The 27008-nt window shown below is 46.5% G+C and overlaps 1 protein-coding gene across 9 annotated transcripts in view; it reads left to right on the forward strand.

Annotated features, from left to right (window-relative positions):
* The window catches only part of FAM120B (family with sequence similarity 120 member B), a 122114-nt gene that overhangs the window by 27951 nt on the left and 67155 nt on the right, over positions 1-27008 (forward strand). For 8 of the 9 annotated variants that reach the window (XR_008505445.2, XM_054505652.2, XM_064598377.1 and 5 more), the window contains 3 exons: positions 3615-3716; positions 11325-11497; positions 15096-15188. Coding sequence is in view for 8 of the 9 variants with exons in the window: in XM_054505652.2 (XP_054361627.1) it covers positions 3615-3716; positions 11325-11497; positions 15096-15188 (368 nt within the window). In the remaining variant the exon portion in view is untranslated. The remainder of the gene's footprint in view (positions 1-3614; positions 3717-11324; positions 11498-15095; positions 15189-27008) is intronic. The other variant, XM_054505654.2, reaches the window with a different exon arrangement.

The following is a 27008-nucleotide window of genomic DNA, read 5'->3' on the forward strand; positions in this document are numbered from 1 at the left end:
TTTGTGTTTTCGTTTTCTTCAGGTAAATGCCCAGAAATGTTCATGTGGTCGTTCTATTTTTAATTTTGTGAGGAACCTCCATGCTGTTTTCCATGGTGGCTGCACCAGCTTGCATTCCCACCAGCAGTGCACGAGGGTCCCCCTTTCTCCATATCCTCCCAACAGCTGTTGTTTTGTGTGTTGTTAATTTTAGCCATTCTGACAGGTGTGAGGTGGTATCTCACTGTGGTTTTGATTTGCATGTCCCTGATGATGAGTGATGTTGAGCATCTTCAGTGTCTGTTGGCCATCTGGGTGTCTTCTTTGGAGAAATGTCTGTTCAGGTCCTGTGCCCATTTTTTAATCAGATTGCTTGGTTTTTTTGGTGTTGAGTTGTAAAAGTTCTTTATATATTTTGGATACTAATCCCTTATTGGATATGTCATTTGCAAATATCTTCTTCCATTCACTAGGTTACCTTTTGGTTTTTTGATGATTTCCTTCACTGGGCAGAAGCTTTTTGTTTATTTATTTAAAGCTTTATTCATTTATTTATTTGAGAGAGAGAGCAAGAGCGAGAGAGAGCGGGGGGAGGGGCAGAGGGAGAAGCAGACTCCTTGCTGAGCAGGGAGCCTAATGTGGGGCTCGATCCTGGGACCCCAGGATCATGACCTGAGCTGAAGGCAGGAGCTTTGACCAACAGAGCCACCCAGGTGCCCCGGGCAGAAGCTTTTTAGTTCAATGACGTCCCAATAGTTTATTTTTGCTTCTTTTGCCTTTGCTTTTGTTGCCTCAGGAGATAAATCCAAAAACAATATTGCTCAGACCAATGTCCAAGAGTTTATTGCTTCTGTTTTCTTTAAGGAGTTTTATAGAAAAACTTCTGAAATTATGTGGTACCCCAGAGAATAGGCCAAACTCTAGGATTTTTCAGCAATATCTGTTTATTTTAAGAGGATCTCAGGTAACACTTTGCAGCTAGCTCTGGGTTTTGAAGGACTGGGAAGTTTGTGTCTGTAGGAGTGGTAATTTGGATTAAAAGTGAAAATGCTGCCATCTGAATATTTGGATTTGGAAAAGTCATTATCCAGACTATGAAACTTATTCTTTGTAAATGTTCACATGTTTTCTAGCCACTGTGCACTGCCCTTTTACCCTCCTGTGGCAGAGGAAGGAAGTGAGGGCACACCGAGGGTGCCCCTGTTGCCCAGCAGCTCACAAGGGGGAGGGCAGAGTGCCAGAGAACCTGCAGACCCTGCATATTGACCTAGCACCTTTACCTGCCCCTGCACCTCCGAGAAAATACTCATCTTTCATATCTCTGTCATTTCCTGCATCCTTTCCCATAAGTTCAGATAAAATTCCATTTAGGGAGTAAAAATTCCAGTCAGCAGGTTTGTTTTACCTTTCATCCTCTGGCTAGTTAGTTGATTTCTCATGTGATAAAAATTACAGGTTTTCATATTCAAGCCTCTGTTGGTCCGTAGCTCTTAGGTACTGCATTTTAAGCAGCAGGTGCACTCTTGTTCTGTGACTGTGTTGTGTGGTCCTTGAAACTCATTGGAATTAAATGAGTCACCTTAAAAGCAAAAGCTTTTGTTCTTTTGTTAATTAGGAGAAACTGTAGTTAATATGGACTTAACCCTCACTGGTCTAAATTATGGAGAAAAGAAGGAATTCGCTATCTGTGCTGATGTAAATTTTGGAGAAGGGGGAAGTTGGTGTCCGTGCTAGGCTTCAGCCCGGTGTGTCCCTTGCGCAGAAGCGGGGTTTGTGGATCCTGGTGAGCTGGTCTCAGTGGGCAGCTCTTTCTTTCTAGGTTGTAGCTGAATAACTGAGTAGTGCGTGGCATTGCCTTTGGGATATTTGTCCAAAAACTGACTGCTCTAGGTCTTCGTAGGAAATCTACCCGGTATTGTCTAATAAATGGTCGTAGTGCCTTCTTCTTAACATTATTCAGAACTAAAGCTCTGAGAAGTCAACCCCAGGCCCCAGGGTGTAGAGGTTTAGAACAGTTTCAGTTGAAAGATGGTATAAAATGCGGTTTTGTAAATGTGTCAGTGATTTCCTAAGGAGGCAGCTGGCCGACTGGTGGAGAGCTCTCATCCGTGAGATACCGAACCTAGTGAGGTTGGTCTTTGGGCAGGAGAGAATGCTCTCCTTTCAGAAACAGCAACTTGAGAAACCATTCACCCAGTTGACTGTTGTTCAGTGTAATGAATACCTAGGCCAAGAGGATTACATAGAGAGTGGTGGTGGTGGTGGTTTTTAACAACTATGAGAATACTTCTCAGAATTTTCTGTTTTTTTTCTTTTTTTGTGTGTGAAATTTAGGTGAAGCTGAATGTGTTCATTAAACTTGGAGTTAACAGGTGTCTGCCCTGGGCCTCATGCTAGGGACTGAGACTATGAAGGTCTCAGTTCGGTATCAGGAACTCAGGCGGGCGGGCGGTGAGGGGAGTGGGTGGGCGTGTGCGGTGCTGCAGTGGACAGCATGGGAGCCCGGGCACGGAGGGAGGCGGGCCTGGAGTGCGCGCAGGGAAGGGGGTCTGGACCGAGGAGGTGAGAAGAGGCGTGGTGGGTTGGAGGAGGCGAGGTACTCCAGCCGAGGAGCGGGATGGGAGCCAGAGCCCGGTTCCCTGGGGACCCAGCCCAACAGCGCACATCCTGGGGACTGGCGAGGCGAGACTCAGGGGCCCTGCAGTCACTGTGTGTGGGTCTAGGAGAGGGTGCTGGGGCAAGCAGCGTGCAGTGGGGTGGGAGCGGGGGAGCTCGGCGTGCTCCCAGGTCTGCACTCTGACGCTGGCACGGTGGGCTGCTGTTGCAGGCTCTTAAGTTAGGACCAGCAGCCTGGTCAGATTTTCATTGTAAGACAGCAAAAACCCAAAAGCTCGTATTTACGTGGAAAATGCCTTGGATGGGGTGAATCTGAAGATGGTCTAAGCAGGGCTGGGCCCATGTCGGGTAGGGAGCCAGGTCGCAAAGGGCCTGGGGGTGGTCTTGAGTGCCCTGGGGGAGGGGAGGCAGGAGGTTTGGGTGCTGGAGAGACAGCAGCCTGGTGACCCCAAGCTAGGTGAGCGTGTTGAGTAGGAAAGCCACCTTCCACCTTTGCTCACTGAGTAGCTAGAATGGAAGAGAAACTGAATTTTTAATAGCAATTAACAATCCAACATACAGAAATGCCTTTGTTCTAGATTATTCCTACTAGCTTTTTGAATTGTCTAATGTAATAATAGTCTTGATAGTTACACAAAACAGTGAATTAAAGACTGGAAAGGACTGTCCTACTCCCAGTTTTCCCTAAATGTTGTGTGGAGCAGTGTGAGAGCCCAGGAGGAAGGACGTTGTAGGAACCATCTAGGTGGTGATCTCTGCCCCCCATTATTGTTTACTGACCCGGGTTATGCTGCCATCTTCCCCATCCCAGAGGTTATTGCTCTTGTTGAAGTGAGATCAGAGGATAGGGATTGGACTGTTGGATGCCTGAGGTCCCTCTTAGTGCCTTGGATGTGAGAACTCATCTGTATTCACCAGCTTGAAATTGGCCCCCCGTGGAGCTGGGTCTGTCACCGTGTTAGCCTGGTGATGAGCGTTGGTGGTCCTGCGCATCTATTGATCCTGCTGTCTTTACCCAGATGTCACCAGCACCTGCCCCACTGTCAAGGAGTGGTTTGTGTACTCTGGGAACCCACTGAGGCACCCGGACCTCGTCAGGCCTCTGCAGATGAACATTCCAGGTACAGATGGTTTGGGTTTAAATAAATCACTCATTTGTTCACCATATGATGCAAGTCCAGTAATGGATCCATTGTGGGAACATACTTTTTCAGAACTGCACATACACCAATTTTCGTGTCAACCCTGAGCCCACAAGGAGTGTACCTGTCCATTAACATTCTGAAACAGCAGAGGAATGGGCCTTTGTTCCACAGGTGGACCCCGGGCCAGTCTGCTTTCTGCTCTGCCTCACTCCGCCTGGGCTCCTGTTCAAGGTCTACATCAGGGGAGAGCAAGGCATGCCAAGAGGAGTACGGCTGTGGGCCCAAGCCCACTGCCACCTGACCCCAGGGCCCAGTGCCTGGGCTTCGCTCAGTAAATATCTGCCAAATCAGCAGGGTTGGATTCTTGATATACTGCTTGAGTCAGTTCTCCTTCCTACTACTGAGAGTATGTTTTAATGAACTGGAAAGGGAAGATAAAGGAAAGTTATTTCAGCTGGAAAAATAAGGTTTTTCCTCGTGAGTGTTACCTTAAAACCTATAAGGGGAGGGAACAAAAAACAAAGTTCACCTAAAAATTAGCTGAAGTCCTTTGTTCCTGCGAGTTCTTAGTATCTGAAAAAAGTCAAGAATTTGAGTGGGGGGTGGTGTTGTACATAAAGGCAGGTTAAAGATGAGGGTGGTAAGGGTGTATTTTTAGTGTTCCTTGCCATTGTTTCAGAGGACAAATATTCTTCTAAAACTTTGATATTCCATTTTTGTATGCGTTAAATTCTCTCATGCCACTGTTGTTCCCATCATGCAAGTCTGCAGTTTACCAAATAAGGGTGTGAGCACTGCAAAATAATTTTCTTAAAAATGGAATTCTATTGGGAGAGAAGGTGAGGAAAGTTACTATAGGGAATATTTCCTTATTCTCTCAGCCAGTGATATATTCAAACCTAAAAAGGTATTTATCAAAAAAAAATGAAGCTGAATTAACATCTGTTTATACAGCAAGAGATATTTTTAAAGGATAGCCAAAATAATTTGTCAGAAATGTTTTATTATATATGTGATTTCCATCTTATTGTATCTTTCCAAAAATAATATGAAGAGGGATTATTATAGTTTTCTTCATGGTTTGAATTAAAGAGACCATTTGGCTCTTCATCATCATATTATGAGTTAGTTTTAAAGGCCACTCCTTGAAATGTTTTCCTAAACTCTGGCAGCCATATCGTGATCACAGAGACTACTTCTGGGGCTTAAGCAAGCCTCCTCCTTCGCACTACCAGACCCACAGAAGTTCTCTAGGTGTGGCTGCACGTCAGGGCCGGGCTCCAGAAGAGCTTGCATGCAGGGCTTCCATCGCCAGAAAACTCGAGTGGGATCCTGAGCTTTTGGTGCCGATAATTTGCATGAATGACTCTTTGTTTGTGTTTATGTTAATAAGGATATGAAAATGACAAGATTTTAATATTTAAATACTTGTCTGTATCCATGAGGAAAAATGCCAGATGGTTTTTCAACTACAATGGAGACAGACCATCCCGTTTGTGTCACGGGCATTTTCCATTGCTCAGGCAGCGTGTGTTGAAAACCGTGGCGTCCTCTGACGCCTGCCGTCCGTACACCTGTCTCAGGAAACCTGATGCACGCAGGTGCCTCGGCCCGGCTGCGAAAGGCCCTTGTTGCATCATGGGATCCGTTGTTCCCAGGGGAGGCCAGCAGTCTTGTCAGTAGAAGGGACGTCATCTCAGGACACAAGTCTGATTTTCTTGTTCTCCTGAGAGAGTTTCAAGCAGGTTGATTTCGTAAATGGTGTGTTTTCAGTGAGTCTCCTGACAGAGTGGCCAGAGTGTTCTTTTTTAAAAAGGCTTTCTTCTAACAGCACATGTGATTTAGATTGCTTTCTTAAATAGTAGAATGTAGAAACAGAAATCACAGATATTTTATCACAAAATGGAAAGGAAACGCAGGGGAGCAGAAAAATTGCAGGGGAGCAGAAAAATTACAGAGATTACCTAAAAATTAGGAGGGAGAAGGAATTAAAATTGACCGGGCAAGGAGCAGAAAAGTAAACTTCCATTACTGGCGAATTTTATCACATCCCTATCCCCTCTGTGTTCCCATCTGTGCGTGTGCACGCAGCTTATAGACACACATTCAGATGTGCACACATGTGAGCTGTAAGCTGTGTTCATGTGTCTCATCTGTGTTACATGGGTACTGTTACATCTCTCACCTCACCAGTATCCTGAGATGTGATGTTTTTGACGATGCAGGAAGGGTGTACCTTAAAATTGAGCTTCCTTTCCCCAGGCACAGCGCTTGAAGGGCCCTCGAGTTGTGCACATACGTGCTTATTTGCTCTCAGCACACATATAGCCCCTTTCTTCCTCCTTCCTCACTTACTGGTGCTCTGCCTGTTGTGGAGTGAGTCTTGGACCAAACCACAGGCAGGCATTTGGAATAGCGTCTTCTCCCCCAGAGTTGGAGATTCTTCTTCAGATGGAACAGAAGTGGTTTTTCCTCTCCTCAGTGTCCGTTTTTTTGTCATCATAAGCATACCCTCTTCAGAGACCTAGGACAGCTAATTAGCCATATGAATCAGTCTGTAAATGTAGTATTTCTCAGCTTTATGAGGGTGTTTGACTCACCAAAGTCTTGCAGGTCTTCTTAGAAGACTGTCTTACAGCCTGAAGTGAGACGAAGGGATACCTTTCCTGAAAAGAGGGTGCCATGTTTGACCCAGGCCCTCATTTGCTGGGGCTCTTGTGGTAGAGCCCTCTTCTGTGTGCTCTCGACAGTCTTGTGTGCAGATGTGTACAGGTCTAGAAAGTCTTGTCGGATCCTAGCTGCTTCTGTGGGTGGTAAATCCAGGTCCCCAACTGCTGCCCAGGCGCACGAACGCACACGTGGTGACGAGACGATGATGTGACCGCCGCCTCCTGACCCACCCACCTGACGTCATGGGTCAGGAGAAATGGCTTCAAAACCTCAAAGCCGGTTTTCTTTCCATTTGTAAAAATAATCGGAAGAGTTTTCAAATAACTGTGTTACAAATACACATTTGAGTCACAAGCCAACTGTTGAGTTTCACTTTTTAGAGCCACATTCACTGTATCTTGACTGCATTAGGTAGGAGTGGCATAACTGTCATTTTGCAAGCACGAAAGGAGACATTTCACCCCTGTACACTTAGAGCTTAATATATCGAGATTCCAGTGCATTCTATTCTGTTTATACCTGAATGAAATTTTTTTTTTCTTATTATAAATAGGCTCTTGAAGTTTACCCAGCCAGAGTGAAGATTCACTTTGCAAGCGTGGAGTTGTCAGGGTTTTTAATTTTGTTTTCTTTTGGCCAGGAATGCGCTACTAAACAAGAGAATGCTAAGTAAAATATTCATTTAAATCAAACTTATGAACTAAAGCTTTCACAGGTAAACTTGAGACATGAGATATATGCACGTTAATTTCGAGAACTCTTCACCAGTCACGTCCTGACAATGGACACAAGCCAGACAGGTGTATGGTTTTTCTTACCCCAGCAGTGTGCAAGGGAAATAATCATCAGATAACTCTAAAACCCAACTACTGAAATATGTACTTCCATATAAAAAGCATACAGAATTGCTATGGTCTTTATTCACTCACTTCTGTTTATTGCTGCAAAAACACAAACAGAAACATTACTTTATTGCTTTGTTACTCATGAGGTGCATTCAGCAACCCTCTGCCAGGGGTGGATCCTCCAGGTATCTCTTGAGAAGGTCTTCGAAGTTGTCATTCACAGAAGTGACTTCCTTCCCTGCCCCTCTGCTCCTCCATCTGTGGGCTCAGGTCCCCCAGAAGGATCCTAGGCTTTCCTGTCCATCTGTTCACACAAAATCTTTTACCAAGTTATGTAATTAGGTTCTTGAAGCTGATGTGTTTTAGATGTGATGCTAGTTGGTGACCTAGAGATGAGATTGATTGTTTAGGTCTGTGGCTCTTTGAAACATCTCAGCTGCCCCTGGAGCTCTGGGGGAAGTATAGGGGCCATCCTTTCTGGCACAGTCTTATTTATCCCCAGGAGCAAGGTGTGTGTGTGTGTGTGTGTGTGTGGTGGAGGGAGAAGCTCTGAGCTGATCTGCCTTCCAATTCTGATCAAAATAGGTTTCTTTTCTTTATTTTTAATTTTTCTTAAAGATTTCTTTAAGATTTCACAGACAGAGCACAAGCCGGGAAGGGGAGAGGGAGACACAGACTCCCTGCTGAGCAGGGAGCCCAAAGTGGGACTCGATCCCAAGACCCTGGGATCATGACCTGAGCTGAAGGCAGACGCTTAACCGACTGAGCCACCCAGGCGCCCCAAAATAGGTTTCTTTTAAACTGAAATTACTAATGGTGTCCTTGGTGTTAGGTAGGCTCAGCCCTCCTGGGTCATTAACACCACATTTGAAAACCACTTCATCTAGGGGTACCTGGGTGGCTCAGTCGTTAAGTGTCTGCCTTTGGCTCAGGTCATGATCCAAGGGTCCTGGGATCGAGCCCCGCATTGGGCTCCCTGCTCTGAGGGAAGCCTGCTTCTCCCTCTCCCACTCCCCCTGCTTGTGTTCCCTCTCTCACTGTGTCTCTCTCTGTCACATAAATAAATAAAATCTTAAAAAAAATAAAAAATAAAAACCACTTTGTCTAGAGTGAGTTTACCAGTGGAAGAGAACTAATCTAAATGATCCTTCAAAGAAATTCACACCTTCTGGCTTAAGATGATGAAATCTATCAAGTGAGAAGTAAATCTCTGTGGACGGTACTTAGGAAGAGAACCATCCTTATAATTAAGGCCATTATATAGGATCGTCAGAGGGTCTCTGTGCAGCCTCGCAAGTACTACGTGTGACAGAAAATGACAGCAACCCCAGAATATGTTGTCTTGTATTGAAGGCAGAAGTTCTCAGTTTCTGGAGAAGGCTGCAGACGTGTCATGTCTCCTCTGGTAATACGGTTGCTCAGTACTGAGTTCTTGACTAAATAAATTATTGATTGAATTTAGGATTAAAATTCTCTGATTAAATTAGAGATTTTTGAGGATGTGGTTTTTCAAACCGGTGGTTTTCTGTAATCTATTTTATCATTAGCCCTCAAGAACCAATTTATTATTGGCGAGTTATTCTTTTCTTGTCTGTGTAGATGATTTCTTAGCTGTTTTGTGGAAGAATATTGAGTGGTATTCAAACTCTGCCTGTGTCCGAACCACCTGGAGAGCGTGTTACAACAGATTGCTGCTCCCTGACCCCTGGAGTTCGATTAGTAGGCCTGGGGTACGGCCTGAGAATTTGCGATTCTTTTTTCTTTTTCTAAGATTTATTTAATTATTTTAGAGAGAGTGCACACAAATGAGCACAAACGGGGGAGGGGTAGAGGGAGAGAATATTCAGCTAGATGCCCCCGCTGAGCACGGAGCCCAACGTGGGGCTCAGTGCAGGGCTCAGTCCCACACCCCATGAAATCACAACCTGGGCTGAAACCCTAGAGTCGGATGTCCAACGACTGAGCCACCCAGGCGCTCCAAGAATTTGCAATTCTAGCAAATTCCCAGGTGATACCAAGGCTGGGAGTGATGGCCACCAGCAGGTCCCTGTTGGTTCAGGATATCTCATGTTTGTTGCTGCCACCGTACTTGACTCTCAGTAGATCTCATGAATCTCATTCTTTTTGTATTAAACTCTTCTGTGTAAGCAAATGAAATGCAAGGTACAGTCTTTCCACTGTCCATCCCCACACACTCTAATGGGGACTTGGCCTCTCAGCTGTGTGCATAGATGTTGTATATGCGTTGAAAGAGGACTAGAAGCTATATTTTAAAATATGGCTATATGTGGGTGGTGGGGTTATAAATGTTTTCATTTTCTTATGCCTTTTTTTCCTTAGTTTTTTTACAATGCATGACTTTTAGAGTTAGGAAAACTGTCAACTACTTGAGTGTATTTGAAATAACTGTGATAATGGGACATTCATCACTCACCTTCAGTCAGGGCTTGGCAGCCGTCTGTATTTTAGGCTTTGGGGCACCGTGATCTCTGCTGCGGCGGCCCAGCCCTGCGCTTGGACCGCGCGGGGGGCCACAGACAGCACACAAATGAGCAGGTGCCATTGTGCTGACACTTCATTTAGTTGAAACTGGCATTTCACATACTTTTCTCACATTGTGAAATACTGTTTTTCTTGTGATTTTTTTTTCAGTCATTTAAACATGTGAAAACCATTCTTAGTTTATAGGCCTACAGAAACAGGCAGTGAGCTGGATTCGGCCCATGGGCTACAGTTTGCTGACCCTACAAGATGATGATTTTTCTGAAAAGATGTGTTTTAAGAAGTCATGGCTGACCCTTGTGAAGATCTTGGAATGATATCTCCATCTTATTAACTGGTGCCATAGATTTGTTTTTTGCCAGTTGTCGTCACTATTTTCTTTCTTTCAAGAGAAAAATGATTTTTTTTTCCTCTCCAAAATAAATAATGAAAAAATTTTTTGATGGAGGAAACACTTCAGCCGTTTCAGAAATGCAAGTGACTTTTGCTGTGTTGTTTCACTTTCAGTGGTGGGAGATACATGGTCAAGAATATTAAATGATACCGTGAGAAATGGGGAAAAAAAGGGAAAAAGAGGAGAGCTGCTTCTTTGAGTCCTTTAATTCCGATACCATTTGGTTACTGGGTTCTGTTTCCATAGTAGACATGTGGGACATTCGGACCTCTGCCATCCTGGCTCTTGAGGCGTGGTGTTGTAGCTTCTTGACCCTGCAGAAATCACAGCTGCTGCCTGTAGTGGGACCTGGCTTGTCCCAGGACTGGCCTGTGTGTGCGGCTGCCGGCAGGACCCCCACTTTTCCTCCAGACTCCCGGGGCCATGTGTTGTGATTTAAGGAAATGAGGAAGGGTTGTTTTTTGGTTTTTTTAACTTTAATAATTTAAATGTATATATAAAACATAGAAATGAAACACTAGGAATTACATTTTAGGAATTTCTTTTGTTTGACAGTTTTAGGGACATGCTGTCCAAAGCATGGGGCCCAGAGTTGCCCTGCATCCAAGCCTCTAGGTTGTGCAGTGCAGACTCCTGGGCATCATACCTGGTAAAGCAGGCTTTCTGCATGCAGAACCCAGGAAAATGCATTTTTTATAGTCTCTGCTGTGGATTCTTTTTACACTGAAGTTTAAAAACTGCTGGTCTAGGGGAATAAGAGAGCAAGCTAACAGGGTAGGTTGGTGGTCTTTGCACCAGCATTCCACTGTGGCTGTGTTCTTTCCCACACTCAGAGACAGGACCTTTTAAACATACTCTGAAAAGCATTCTTAACAATGGCAGGATGCAGCAGAGGTAGGAAAAAAGCCCTAGTTTCCCTCAAAACATAGTCCTTAAAAAAAAAGAATGTTCTCAATGAAGTACATATATACTGGCCTTTGAGGGTCTGTTTCTTTTAACCAGGTAGGTTTGTTCATGTTTACTTTCTAGTCCTTTACACCTTAAAGCTCAAGGGTGTCAGAAAGAGAAGAGGTTAGTGTCTTTTATTCTTTTATTGTATTTCTATAAGAAGCATGTTATAACTTGCTGGTACAAAGAATAATGGTAAATGGACTTTTTTTTTTTTTTAACCAGGGGGAACACCTAATTTGAAATTACTGTGGCTGAACCAAGAGCCAGGAATACAAGGCCGGCGCTTGGATGCCCTCCTAGGCTGTTTCGACCTTTCCTCCTCGAGAGAAGAGCTGCAGGCGGTCGAGAACCCCTTTAAAGCGTTGTGCTGCCTCTTGATCTACCTCTTTGTGCAGGTAACCTCCGCTCCTCGCTCCTGCCCTTGCCTTTTGTGAGGTGTGGCGCGCTGGGGTCTGGCCATGGCCTGTCCCCGTGTCATGCTGTCCAGTGCCTGCCCCATGAGCACAAGTCCCTTGCAGCTGTGCTCCCTGTCGGCACACATGTTAGCGCCTTTGTGTGTCAGACATAGAGGCTCGTACTGCACGCAAGTGTAGTGGAGGCTTGGGACGCCGTGCGGGCTTGCTTCCGCTTTCCCAGCACTCTGAACCGTGGAGTGCCTCCCCTGGTGCTGTTACTGTCCAGGAGGTTGCTCCTGTTGGGGGCCCCGTGTCGTGCTGAGAAGGCCTGGTGCTCCTGGCCGACGCCTTCCGACGCCACTGCTCTCGCGATGTTTGCTGAGACTTCCCTTCACGTCCCATTCTAGGACAAGGTAGTGGGTACCTCCTGGGGTTATTGGGGTGTTGCACTGTGGAAAATACGAAACATGCTTCGCAGGGGTGCCCAGTAAAACGTCTGCTAGGGTCATCATCGTCACGGCCCGTGTCTTCCTTGCCCGACTAAACCAGGGGTTGGAGGCCTCACGTGGGGAATGCAGTGCCAGGCCCTGATCGGTGTCCCTCAACAAGTTAGGCAGTTTCTGTTTCATTAGTTTTACACTTAGGTTATGTGAGAAAATTATAAAGGCCCGTGAAAGTATTTGTCTTTTTAACAGGTGCCCGTGTGCAGGGTCATGTTTGGAAACCTCAGCAAAAGAAGGGCCAAATCACTCCCTCTTCCAGCCCCTTTCCTCCCACTTCCTTTCCTTGGCTGTATTATTTTGAAATGATTTTGTCTCACATTCATCACAATGACAATAAAAAAAAAAAGTCCTTTGCAATCACGTCTCTATTGTTTTAGCCCATCTAGACCTCCTGTCCTCTCGACACCTTTGAGCTGTCTTGCCTTCTGCTGTGGCCTCTGTATGTGGTGGATCTTGGGAGTCATTTGGCATAAACATCAAATTTTCATTTGCCTGGAATAGAGAGTTAGGTGACTGTTTCTCAGACCTGAATTCACTTTATGAATTATTGATTGTCTTTAAGAAACTCACTCTTATCGTGGAATTACATTTCAAGGGAGCTTTATACTGATTTGTCTTTTCCTTTTCTAAATTGTTCTTTTCTTTTGGCTCTGCCAGTTTATAGCTAGTTCTGCATTTTGCATTTTGTAAAAATGTGGTATAGCTAAATAACTCTTAGAGATTTTATTGCTTCATTATTGGTTTCACAAGCACCAGTGTAAACTTTAGTTTTTGCTTTACTATTTTGAGTAGAACATTTTGTTATTGGTACCAGACTTAGCAATATAATTGAATAGAGGATGGATTTTTAAGTGTAAAACTGCCTTTCTTTTGATACCATTTACTAAATATGCAAGCATGTATCAGTTAATGTTTTCTGTCCAGTGTTCATTCGTCTCCAGGTGGCCGAGATAGGGCCATCATGGGGATTGGGAATGGTGAATAACTAAGAGCTGAGGTTTCTCCTCCAGAAAAATAACTGTGTTTTCTTCTGAATACTGTCTGCGTGCATATGAACAGTCACTCCTTGGACACACATCTTGAATTACTCTTTCCAGTAAGAGGGTTGTTGAACCTGTTGACAGTCGCTCATCACAGCTCTATGCTCGCCACTTGGGCAGGTGACTGTCAGTTACGAAAATCCGTGTCCAGACCACAGAACAGCAGCTTTCCATCTCCAGTGTCTCTACACACCTGAAGCAAGACAAGCGTCAGGAGGAAAATTTCCACCTTCACCTTCTTTCTGATAACACTAATGATTGCCTTTCAGTAAAAATCTCTTTAGTGTGAGTCAGCATGAGGCAGACATATGATGTTGGTTTGACAAAGAGCATATTTAAATTGGAGCTTTTTGAAACCGAAAAACAGTGAATTAACACATCAGTGGCATCTTTGAGATTAAGAAGGAACTACAATATTATTCACAGGGTTAATATTCTCTTAGGGTTTTATAAGTAAAAAGATAAATTTATAAAAATATTATACTTTTCTGTGGATAAGCTTAAGTTAGATGTTTTGTTTTGCAACGTGGGGTATAGAACCTGTGGAGAAACGAAATGCTCTCATAACCTCCAAGTCAACAACAACAACACTTTTTACTGAAGGCTTATCTGAGAACATTCTCTGGAAGGGTAAGTTTACGTCATAGCAAGCGTACATAGTTTTTATAATCTCTAGTTGAGCAAATGCTTTAAATAGTAATATCTGTTCTGTGAAACCGTAAAAAAGCACCCTCTGTGGTGGTTTAGATCTGTTAACTGCGGAGGTGGGTTGCCTGTGAAAGCAACGGTACGTGAGATAGTTCTCTTTTCAATAAGTTGGTGTTTTAAAATCAGCCTTCTTCAAAAGTTGCTAATGGCAAGAAGTAGAGTTACGTTGCAACAAACCGAGTCTAAATGGAGAGAGATAGGCTTTATGGAATAAAAAAACGTGTTCTCTGCTTGGTCTTGCTTCTGTAGACTGGGGTCTTTTTTCTTGGTCATGAGTACTACACATCTGTGGACTTTTTTGGTATTCCCTGAAATAGTTACAGCTGTCGTTTATACAAAGGCAGTAAGTACTTCAGAATGGGGCAGGGCAGGGTAGTGACGGGGTTGGTGCCTTCCGCGGGGTGGAGGTGACGCACGCCGGAAGTACTTGATTTTCCAGGAGAGGTCAGCGGGTCCTGGCCATGGAGAGCAGGAGCCAGTGAACTGTCTTTCTGGTTTATGGTGGGGTCATTTTTATTAGGAGTAAACATTAGCCACTTTTATCATGGAGGAAGAATCAAAATTCTTACTCAAAGGTTTGTGGTTGTCACCCTGATTTTTTCCCTTCAAGCCTTTACTTGCCACAGAACGTATTCCTCTATAGGAAGAAGTTCTCGTATTCTTATGATGGCGGTGGAAACAATGAGCAAGGGAACTGCAGTGCTTTTCTCTGGCTGGCAGAATTTGGTGGCTGAGCTGGAAAAGTCACCACCCCCTAACCTGGGAGAGGTGGTCCCCTAGAGCAGCCCACTGTCCATGGTGCTCCCAGGCCCTGTCCTCATTCCCATCATTTTCACGAGACCCAGAGTTTCCCCATCTGTCTCTCCAAATCCCTGCCCTCCTTGTTCTTGCTCACATTTTGGTTGGACCCCTTGATTCCACAGAAGATCGGAGGGTCTCAAATGTGGGGGTCCTGAGATATGAGTATCAGGTTTCATCAGGGCTGGCAAAGGTGGAAGTTTATCCCAGCCTGGATCACCCCAGCTCACGCTGCAAACTCCTAAGTTACCAGCTGTGGGAATTGGTGCCCAAAACAGTCACCTGTGTTGCTCTAAGACTCAGGCCTGGTTGTGGCTCATGGCCCCTCCCAAGCATTCTAGAGCTTCCCCCCTTGCTGCAGAGTGACCAGGGCCCTGTCCAGCTTGGCCCTGGGCATCATGGACTGTGGGCTCTGGACAAAGAGGCCCCACTGACCTCCGCCTCTGCCTCGTCTACCGCCCCCAGTGCACGCCTGTCTTTAGTCATTGAATCCACGTGCAGAGTGTTGGATTTTTCCCAGAGCTGATGCTGCTTCTCTCTCCCTTTCAGGTGGACACTCTTTGCCTGGAGGATCTGCATGCTTTTATTGCTCAGGCCTTGTGCCTCCAAGGAAAGTCAACTGTGCAGCTGGTAGACTTACAGGTACTGGCCTGACTGATTGTCACAGTTCTGGAGACCCCCTGCCTGCCCAGCCATTTCTTCTGTTGTTTTTTTTAAGTTTTGGTTGGTGTTTCACAGAAAAGGTAAGAAGGCATCTTTAATCAAGGTGTTTTTATGATGCTGTGGTGTAGCTTCATCTCTCACAGCGGAGCCCAGGGTCCTGCCAGGTTAGTGAAGTTCAAGCAGAGCTATGTACAGATGGCGTCCCGCATTCCGTGGAAGTGGGCCCTCTAGACCTCGGTCTCAGATGGGTCACATGCTCACAAGAGCTGCCTCATTCCAGCGCTGAGAAATGTGTCGTTCTTAATCCTGTCTCAGTATTGTCACATGAGGACAAGAGTTGGTGTGATCCCTTTTAAGCCTTGCTAACTTTAGGAAAACAGGACGCCTTTTTCTGGTGTTCATGATTTTGGCCCATACACATCCTGTCTTGCCTGTTTTGTCCGTGGGCCTGGCCTCCCAGACGTCGGTGACTGCTCTTAGGGGCTGGGCCACATTCCACCCGCCCTGTGTCCTCTCCCAGTGCCTTGCTTGCGGAGTGTTTAGTAAATGGAGATCATGCGCCGTGTTGCTTTTATTCAGATATTGCCACTCACGGGCGTTTTATTCCTTTAATTTCACGAACGAGCCGTTGGCAGCTGAGCCTCGTTCCTCTCCTTTTTGGCCACACCCTGTTGGGTCCCATAGCTGTTTCGTAGAGGAAAACCCAAGGTCAGGTCAGTTGTTGGTGGAAACTGAAGACTTTGCTTTATAAATGCCATTGGATAATGATGAGTTTTATCTGCAGATTCTAGTTAATTGAATTAGTTTTTACTGGTCTTTTTAGTGGAAAAAAAAAAAAAACTAATAAATTTCATTTATGAACAACTTTTAATCTAATCTCAGAACTCTTCTGTACCATGTTTACTCCATGAACTAATTCTCATAGCAGCCCAATTAAATACAGTGCAGGCTGTGTGTGTGTGTGTGTGTGTGTGCAGTTTCATTACATTATAGTCAAGAAAGTTATTTTTAGAGGTGGATTTTTTCCTCCTTTTGGCAAGAAACAATTTTAAAAAGTGATTTTTTGGGTTATTACTAGGTTGATGCTAATTCTTTTTTTATTGAGGTATAATTGACACACATTATATAAGTTTCAGGTGCTCAACATAATGATTCAATATTTGTATATATTGTGAAATGATCACCACAGCAAGTCTATAGTTAGTATCTGTCAGCACCCATAGTTACAGACTTTTTTTTCTTGTGATGAGAACTTTTAAGATTTATGCTCTTAGCAGCTTTCAGGTGTGCAACCCAGTATTATTAACCGTGGTCTCCACGACGTACATCACATCCCGTGGCTTATTAATGTTATCACTGGACGTCTGTACCTTCTGAGTCCTTCACCCATTTTAGTCACCCCTTATCTCCAGTGACCACCAGCCCGTACGGTATTTGTCTTTCTTTCTCTGACTTCTTTCACTTGGCATAATGCCCTCAAGGTCCATCCACGTTACCACAGATGGCAAGATTTCACTTTCTTTTTCTTATGCCTGAATAATACTGCGTTGTGTAGATATGTCACATCTTTTTAATGTATTCCTCAGTTGATGGACTCTTTTGTGAGTAATGCTGCCTCAAACATGGGCTGCACATACCTCACAAGATAGTGATTTAACTTCCTTCAGATATATCCCCAGAAGTTGGATTGCTGGAGTGTAGGGTAGCTCCATTTTTAGTTTTTTGAGGAGCCTCCATACTATTTTCCGGAGTAGTGGCGCCAGCTTGCATTCCTACCAGCAGTGCGAGAGGGTCCCCTTTCTCCGCATCCTGGCCAATACTTATCTTTTGCCTGATGATGGCCCTCCTAAATAAGTGTGGGAAATTAGTTGACCATATATGCATGGGTTTACTTTTGAGCTCTCTTTTCTGTTCCATTGATTTTCGTGTCTTGTGTTTATGCTAATGCTGTACTGTTTTGATTACAGTAGCTTTGTAATATAGTTTGAAATCGGGGAGCTGACGCCTCCAGCTCTGTTCTTTCTCAGGTCTGCTCTGGCTATTCAGAGCCTTTTGTGGTTCCATACACATTTTAGGGTTGTTTGTTCTATTTCTATGAAAAGTGCCATAGGAATTTTTATAGAGATCACATTGAAGCTGTAGATTGCTTTGGATAGTATGGACATTTTAACAATATTTGTTCTTCCAACCCATGAGCATGGAATATCTTTCATTTGTGTTTTGTGTCATCTTCACTTTCTTTCATCAGTGTTTTATAATTTTCAGAGTGCAGGTCTTTCACGTCCCTGGTTAAATTTATTCCTACCTATCTTATTCTTTTTGATGCAATTGTAAATGAGATTGTTGTCTTAATTGCTCAGATAGTTCCTTACTAGTGTACAGAAATGCAACATTGGGACACCTGGGTGGCTCAGTTGGTTAAGCATCTGCCTTCGGCTTGGGTCCTGATCTCAGGGTCCTGGGGTTAAGTCCCACATCAGGGTCCCTGCTCAGCGGGGAGTCTGCTTCTCCCTCTGCTGCCATCCCCTGCTTGTGCTCTGTCTCTCTGACAAATAAAGAAAATTTTTAATAATAATAATAATAATAATAATAAACCTTAAAAAAGAAATGCGACAGATTTTATGTATTGATGTATCCTGCAACTTTATTGAATTCATTTATTAGTTCTCACCATTTTTTGGTAGAGTTTTAAGGGTTTTCTATGTATAGTATCATGTCATTTGAAGATAGTGGCAGTTTTACTTCTTCCTTTCAGTTTGGATGCCTTTTATTTCTTTTCCTTGCCTGATTGCTGTGGCTAGGACTTCCAGTCCTGTGTTGGATAAAAGTGGTGAGAGCAGACATCCTTGTCTTATTCCTGACCTTAGGGAGAAAGCTCTCAGCTTTTCACCATTGGGGATGTTAGCTGATTGCATTGAGTATGAACAACTGAGTATGAACAACACAATTTTTAAAAAGTGAATTTTCAGTTATTAGTAGGTTAATAAAATTCTTACTACTAGATTATAGCCCGAGCTGCATGGCCTCGCCCTCAGCCTGCTGTCATGCTACCATGGGCCCATCTGTCCCTTGACCCTCACCTGCCTTCCTCTTTCCAGTCCTAGTAAAACTAAGCAGACAAACAGAAAGAGAAGGGGACTTAGAGGCCATGCTGTCTCCTGCCTCATTGTACAGTGTGGACAGCAGAGCAAGCTGGAGTTCGGGGCTCTTTAATTTGGTAGCTGCATGACCTTGAAGAAGTTCTTATGAACATACAGCAGAACATAACTTCTCTCTTTCATAAATATGAGGGGACGTCTTACATGCCTATTGCCAGGATGGAGTGTGGCACCATGTGGGATGTTCTCTGTCTTCGTGGAAATCGAGTCCATGATCCCATCCCCACTGTGTCATTGGCAGAGCTAAAGTGGGATCGGCTCTTGACACCCATCCAGTGGTCTTTGCTGTGAGAAAGGCGCTTTTCTGGGAGGAGGGGGCCTGAGGGAAAGCGCGAGGTAAACGCAGACCCCAGCGGGAGCATGCGTTGTTGTGTCCACTCGCTTAGGCCCCATGCTTGCCAGTCTGGCAGACCCCAGCAGACCAGGTACCTTCCCCAGGGCTGGAGCTTCTCCAGCCTGTACCAGCTGTTACTGACATTGGTTCCCTGGAAGGACTGTAACTGGGCAGCTCGTGTTCTCCTCACCAGACCCCTGTGGAGAGAGTCCCAAGGAGGATGGGGGTTTTTACCAGCGGTGGGACTGAAAACAGATGCGATTTCAGAGGCCTCTTGGCTGTCCTGGTTGATGGGGTTGGTTGCAGAGATGCTGTGAGGCAGGGAGGGGAGGGGCAGGGTCCCCCCAGGGTCTCACTCCACTCCCGCTGCTGAGGAGCAGCTCATCTGGGACTTAGCTGTGGCTTTGGTTCCAGACCCTTGTCTTCACCTGGTGTCCCTGCTCACTGGTGCTCGTGGGGAATTTTTAAAATGCCCAGCATTATTTTTCTTGTCCCAACAGCTCCAATACAGCTTTAAAATGGTAAACAGGTTTACATTTTTATTAAAAATCCAGGTGATTGGATTATATATGTAAAGATTATATCCCATATTGTGTATACGCACATATTCATTTACAGACATAGAAGTCTGTTATCTATGGTAAAGAATACAAGAACTCTTAATCTGCAACAGTTCTGTAAGAAAAGAAAAATGAAGGGAAGCAGGATTACTTGTAACTAAGAAAAATACAAAGCTTGCTTTCATCACACACAGAAGGCAGTCACACAGGTAACAGGGGACGCTGGCCGCCTCAGTGCTGGGAACATGTGCGAGGAGCTGAACCGTGCGCAGGGAGTAAGACTGTCTGTCTTCCTGGCTGGAGCCGTGTCCTCTCTGAAAGCTGGTGTGTGTTTGCTCTTTTCCTGTTCGTGTGTGTGACTGTCCGTAAGTGCATGCTAGGGGACCCAGTCTGTTCATGGTGCTTTACGTAGCTCATGGGGTCCTTTGACACTTGGCTTGTGCAGCCCCTGTGAGAACACGCACAGAGAAGGGGATGCACACAGGATGAGGGTGGGAAAGTCAGCTAAGCAGTGCACTGAGTCACACAGCGAACAAGTAACCCGTGAAGCTTGGGTTCTCGCATCTGTGGAATTTAAGAGAAGGTTGCAAGGGTAGAGGGATAGTCGTGTGCCATGAGGTGTCCATGGCGTGTGGCAGGGGGAGCCCTGGGCGCCCGGATCCCCGGTTCCTGACGCGGGCATGCGTGTACTTGTCCAGGCATGTATAGGGTTAGCAGCAGCTTCCTCACTCACCCAGTGGTGTTTTGTCAGGCGCGGGTGCATGTCCAGAGCATTTTGCAAAGTCCTCTAGAAAATAAGAGGTATTGGGGTTGTCACCCTGCTACCACTGAGCCAAATAGGGTGCCCAGCAAGCAGACCGGTGCCTGCTCTCAGAACCTTTGTCTCCCCCTGCCCCACCCCGCCCTGAGCAGGGCAGTTCCTTTACATCCCTCTTGGCGCTCTTTTTGGGCAGAGCCAAAGGAGCCATCCTAGTCTGTTTGCTCATCAGTTTCTCTGCTGTGCTGGGTCCCCCCTCCTGGCTCTGACTTCAGCCTCCTTCCAGATGGAAGGCTCCCCATGTTTAGAGCATTCTGGATTTCTCTGAGGAGAGACTAGGGGAATCAAGGACTTGGGGAGCAGTGTCTGAGTGCCCTGGCAGCATCTGCAGAACCACCTTCTCTGGTACTCATCACCACTCATTGGAAAGTGCTTGGTCGTCTTTGATGGGGAGATAAAAGGAAAGAAATGGGAGTTAATGGAAGGGAGACTCTACTATGAAATCCAAGCTGTACCCCCTCAGAAAGTGACGTGTTGTAAGCGTCACATTCCATTGCCGCTGTGAGGCCTTTTTGGGATCTGCCGGACGCATGGTTCTTGGGGCACACTCTCTGTGCTGGTGTTGCTGTGCACCGTGAGTCAGACCTCGTACCAGCACCCCCGGCGCAGTGCATGCGTGGGGAGCACGTTTCGGTCCCTGGTGGACAGGGAGTCTCAGGCGGGTGGGTTGTGCGCACGGTCCTGGAGGGTGAAGGTTAGTCAGTGTCCATGCCGGCAGCAGCTTCTGGTTGAACTATCCCCCAGAGGCCTCAGGCAGGACCTGACTTTATTTTTTTATTTTTATTTTTATTTTTATTTATTTTTAAAGATTTTATTTATTTATTTGACGGAGAGAGAGACAGCGAGAGAGGGAACACAAGCAGGGGGAGAGGGAGAGGGAGAAGCAGGCTTCCCCACGGAGCAGGGAGCCCGATGTGGGGCTCGATCCCAGGACCCTGGGACCATGACCTGAGCTGAAGGCAGACGCTTAACGACTGAGCCACCCAGGCGCCCCAAGTCTACACATTTATTTATTTATTTTTAATTTTATTTATTTGATAGAGAGAGAGCGAGAGCAGGAACACAAGCAGGGGGAATGGCAGAGGGAGAAACAGGCTTCCCACTGAGCAGGGAACCCGACGCGGGGCTCGATCCCAGGACCCTGGGATCATGACCTGAGCCGAAGGCAGACGCTTAACGACTGAGCCACCCAGGCGCCCCTAGGACCTGACTTTATTACGATCTTGCTTGTTCTGGGCACTCAGCTACCTGAGTGGCACCTCGCTGGGACGATGGTTCCCACCAGCTGAACGTGGCACACAGTGAGCTTCCATCATCGTGGCTCCTCCACACCACACTCTTCGTCCCTTTCTTGCAGGGTCTCTGTTGCGTGAGCTAGAACAGCCACCCTTAACCTCCAAGACTCTAATAGTCTGTGAGTCTTCATGAACTCCTGGTGCAGCATGTAGGTTTTCAGCTTCCGTACTTCAATCATCTAAGTTGTGAAATTGTAGAAATAATTTGGAAGATTTTACTTAAAATGGCTGTACTGTTCACAGGAGGTGCCAGTGCCACCCTTCGCCCTGGGGCTTCCCAGCGAGGCCTGTCTTCTCCACCTGGGCCTGGAGCCCACGCCCTCTGCCCTCGCTGGGGGTTTGCTGTGCTCATTGGCTCCTCCCTCTGTCTTGTCTTCATCTTCATCCTCTGACTTTAACTTGGTCTCTCTGACTGACTCTGTCCTCTAGTGGATAAAGTCAGGTGCCCTCCACTGGAAAACACCGAAAACCTGCGGTGAACATTTCCAGCCCGTCGCTTGCTGCAGGATGGAGCTGCATGTTTGCTTGGTCTGCTCCCCGCCTCGCCTCCGGCCCCCCAGTAGAGTCGTGCCTGCAGGGCACGAGGTCCCTGAAGCAAGGGTTAGGAAGCACTCGGCTGTCAGCCCCACTGGGCACCGGGTCTCGTGCTGCCTTCTCTCCTCCTTAGAGCCTGTGATGCACTGTTTATTTATCTTTGTTAAGAAGCAATACCTTTCACATTCTAGACTTCCTCCAGATGCACTTCCTGAGCCTCACTCTGGCATGCCAGCGTTGGTAGCTGGGGAGTGGAGCCCAGGGCAAGCTGTTGTGGTGGGGACCTCAGTGGGAAAGTTTCGTGATCTTCCTCCTCTGCTAGATGAAGGCCTCCCTGGACGGAGAGACGGTGCTTTTTTCCCGTTTGCTTTCCAGTGCCCAGCACCCTGCCGACATGACTAGAGCCTGCTTGATTCAGCAAAGTGGTTGTGCAGGTGCGGCCCTTGTGGGGAAGCCCCCTTTACAAAGTCCCCTCTGGCTCTGACATCTCCATGGAGCTCCCAGCAGAGCTGAAGAGCGGCTATGGCATGTGGTCTGCCCTGGGCTGTCCTCTTCAGGTAACTGGCGACTTATAACTTAACTGCTGAGGCTCGTAGTCTCTGGTGGGTGAGCCAGTCATGGAAGCCACAGCTCCTGTGCATATGTGGGCGTGGGTGGTTGTGGAATGGTTTGGGATTCACGTGATTAGCTCCTGGCTTGAAAAGCAAAGCTAGGACCCTACAACTTACAGCATCAAAGCAAGGAAGTAGAGGGTAGAGTAGGAATGGCAGAGAAGGAGGATGCAGGAGAGAGGGCTCCGTGTCCATCCCATTTCTGCCTCATCTGCTGGGAAGGCCAACACCACACCATTTCCTATCTCCCGCGGCTCCTACCTGGTGCCCGTTCATGTGGAATTGAATGCATACATTTGTTTTTGTGAAGCTCTTCACACTTTACAGCCATTTGGATCTTCTGAGACCAAAATGTGATAAGCCAAAGCTAATGGGAGACTTCCATCTTGATGTTTACATCTGAATGTAGAGACAGGGATTCGGGTTGAACGTCAGAACTCGCCAGTGGTGGCAGGCCAAAGAGATGTCCACACGCGTCTTCTTCCTGGCCTTCTAGACTGTTCTTCCTGCACGAGGTCTTCGTTGCTCCCACTTGGCTCGTCTTGTATGGGAGAGATTTGTTTCTACAACTAAATTGTAGGCTCTGGAGGGCTGGGACTGTATCTTATTCTTGTTTGTAATCTCCAGCAGCTAGCTTAAAACAGTACCCAGTAAACGCTTGGTGAAGTGCCTCATGGCAATGATAAAGGATTTTTGTGGAGCAGGTCTACAACTTGTAATTCTGTCTGTGCGTTTCTTGTATTTTAACATGAGGCCATGTCATCTTGCTGGAGCACTGTCTGATGTTTAACCAGTAGAATATGAATAAAGAAATAACGGCATTTTAGCATTTCTGCAGTCAGTTTTCTGATTCTGAGTTGGATCTTGGACTTCATCCTTTGATCTGTTCCTTGTTCTCAAATAATGTCCATCTGAAAAAAGTTTGCAAGCAGTGTTTTGAATGATAGCAGGTGCCAGACCATGAACCCACAGAGGAAAGAATCCCCAAAGATGAGGCCTTGATGTGTCTGTTTATGAAACGCAGGCCTCCTCGGAGGGAGCCCAGGTCAGGGAGCTGCCGGTGGACCTGGGAGGGAGAACAGGGTGGGCCAGGATTGCGGGGAAACAAGCACGCTCTCCGTCCCCATGAGAACCTCAGAGCATCCTCACTGTTGTAGTTCCCGAGCATGTTCTTCTGCGGTCACTGTTTGTTGGAGTGACATGTGACAGACTCAGCAGTACTGCCCAGAAGTAAAATGGTGACTGATAAATCCAAGGACCTGTTTCCAGCAAAGGAGCAGGAAATTTCTTGCTTTGGCAATGGTGATGATCCATCTCTGGGAAGAATGTAGCCTAAATCAGTTAAGGAAATATAAGTAAATAAACAAAGTGTAGGTTCAGTGAAGTGCCACCATTTGGCGATATATTAAGAGCCCAGATTGTTAAGATAAGATAAAGCCTCTCCACGACTCTTAGGGAGTGGCACTAAATTACTTTTGTTGCGGAAGAGGTTCTGACATACTGAAGGTAAGGTACACTCACAAGATGAGACCTGTGGTCTGATGGGCTCATTGTGGGTGGTGGGAGCTGCCGGCACTCACACAAAGGGGCTGATGAGCCGCCCTCACCAGGCTTCTTACCAGAGTCAGCACTTGCCTTAAAATAGAGGGTTTTGTGGACTTGGAAAGGGGAGGTTAGGAGTGGTGTCTTCCTGGCGGTGATCTGTGCTCCATGTGACAGGTGGTATGGGGCAGGGCGTGGGGGACAGAGGTGCACACAGCAGCCTGCATGGCCCCTGGCCACCTGCACCTGTCGGGAAGCCCATTCACTGTTCCCCAGAGAAGAATGTGGGTGCCTGGGTGGGGCTCCGAGAGCCAGGGTGCTTGCGGCTTCCACACGGAGCGCCTCGGCCTGGGACCGAAGCTGGAGTGTGAGCTTGCTGAAAAGTCAACAACCAGGGTGAGGAGTATCCTCGAATTGTAGGGTTTTGAAAAAACATTTTACACACACAGGTAGCTCATGAAACTGAGTCCATAAAATGAACAGTGTTGCCAGGCCTCTCCTCTTGGGGCGTGGTTGCTGTGGATGTGTGTCCCGAGTACAGACCCTGGGTGAGCGAGCGCGAAACTCTGACTGTTCTTCTCACTTCCATCAGGAGAGTATCCAAAAGTTGGTCTATAAACCTGGACTAAGCCACTGTTAAGCTTGTTATTTTGACAATTCTGACTTTAAGCAGGAATTGTTTTTTAGGTTATAGAGAAGCTGTAAAGCTTACTGTATATTTATATTTAAAATCAGTCTGTGCCATCGACTCTCCAGATCACGTCTATATCCTGCCAGTGAAACTTGAAATGCACTCACTCTGCCAAAAGCTCATGCCCAGCCTTAGCCAACTGCAGCCCTTAGGCCAGATCTGGCCCGTCACCTGTTTTTGAATGGCCTGGGAGCTCAGAACAAGGTCTACATTTTTAACTGGTTAGGAGAAAAATCAGAGAAGAGTCTCATTTCATAACATGTGGTAATGATATGAAATTCAGATTTCGGTGTCCAAAGTAAAGTCCACACCATGACAGCAGAGTCGAGAGCTGTGACAGACGCCATAAGGCCCCCCGAACCAGAAGTAAGTCCCTCCGGCCCTTTGCAGAAAAGCCTGCTGGCCCCTGGCTTAAATGAGCAGGCAAGTCTGCAGGCTTTTCTGTGAGAAGAACAGTCACTGGACAGTGCATCTCTTGAGGACGGAGACCATTCCACTGCTCTTTGTGCTGGGCCTAGAACACACTCGGAGGAGTAATGACGGTAATAATACCTTGCGAAAATAGGGTGGTTTGTGTTTGGTTTGTTTTCGTTTTTTTTTTTAGAGAGAAATTAGGAGGACCTCATAAATATTATACAGTTAATTTTTACAGCATTCCTTTGAGGAAAACAAAAGTCCTGTCTTGTTATGTTGTTAGAGAAATGAAGACAAAGATTGGTGTCTTGGCTTAGGCGCCTTAAAGGGGCTGGTGAGGATGCCCTCTGCTCTGGCGTCCAGCCCACCCGTGATGAAGTCTGGATTTGGGGTCTTGGTTGGGGGGGAGTCAGCGATGGTGGCTTGTTCCTTGTTGGATCCTCTGTGTCGCCTGCTGGGTGCCGTATGAATGTCAAATGCTCGGTGAGTTTTAATACTGAAGATGATGTTGTCTGCTGGAGCCGGAAGGAATGGGACCTTGGAAGTGGTGCAGGCAGGCTCCAGCGACAGGCTCTGGGCCGAGGGTGGTTTGCCCGAGGTGAGGGCACCAGTGTGTGCCGCTTCCACGTTGAGAAAGCCAGAGCTCCGAGGGATACCACATGTCGTCATGCTTCGCACCGTCTCCCCAGACAGCCTCCCACGTGAAGAGCAGACCGCGCGTGTGTAGAAGCCAATGTAGAAATCTTCCAGTAAAAATCTTGAGTCAGTATTACCCTGCTGGTGAACCATCACTTTCCAAATCAAACACTTTAAATTCTGGTGCAAAGTAAAGATGCTTCAAGGACTTACTGAGATCACATGGCTGTGGCGCATCAAAGTAAAGCCCACGGAACACGTTTCACTGCTTACACAGCCAGAGAAACACAGCATTGCGTAAATGTGTGGCAGAAGGGGTATTTAGAAAAATGCTTTTGTAATTAGGCACTCGAAAGGTTAATGAATGAATGAATAGTAGAAGTAGAATCTATTCAAACTTCTACTACTACTACTTCTTCTACTTTTTTTTTTTTTTTTTTTTTTGAGAGAGAGAATGAGAGAGAGAGCAAGCACATGAGAGGGGGGAGGGTCAGAGGGAGAAGCAGACTCCCTGCCGAGCAGGGGGCCCGATGCAGGACTCGATCCAGGGACTCCAGGATCATGACCCGAGCCGAAGGCAGTCGCTCAACCAGCTAAGCCACCCAGGCGCCCCACTTCTACTTTTAAAGTTGATCTGTAAGCACAGAAGATGAGGACGGACTCCCCAGTTGATTAAGGGAGATAAACATGTCAAGGAAAACAGGTGGCAGACCTGGTCTGAGCCTCAGTCTTATCCGTGTGCACACATAGCACTTGGAAGTGCTCTTCCCCAGCGTCTGCAGGCAGAAGGTCATCGTGCGCCTGGGAGGAAAAGAGGATGCTCTCTGGGGCCCAGCTGCCCCTCCCAAATCTGGCAGCTGATGCTCATGTCACTTCCTGTGTCCGTGGCCCTGTGATCCTGGTTACACGCGTCGCACTGTGCATCCCCAGTGCGAGGGTCGGAGGATATGAGCTCCAGTGAGCAGGCACATTTGTGGAGGAACAGGAGAGGGTTCTCGTGACACCGGAGAGTTGCAGGCCACTGCCTGACCCGGGCGCGACCCTGGTGCCTCTCCTGGGCTTCCGTCCCTTGCATTTAGCAGAGCCCTCAGGGAAGAAGTCCTTGGTGCCCGCAGCTACCCTCCAAGTTGTTCTGGGAACAACATTCAGTGAGGACACGTTGGTCTTGCTTAGGATAGCAGGTGGGATGCCTCGTGGAAGTTCTCAG

The sequence above is a fragment of the Mirounga angustirostris genome, unplaced genomic scaffold (genome assembly GCF_029215605.1).
Source record: "Mirounga angustirostris isolate CCGP_5_RB_7025 unplaced genomic scaffold, mMirAng1.0.hap1 SCAF_8, whole genome shotgun sequence".
Classification (NCBI taxonomy): domain Eukaryota; kingdom Metazoa; phylum Chordata; class Mammalia; order Carnivora; family Phocidae; genus Mirounga; species Mirounga angustirostris.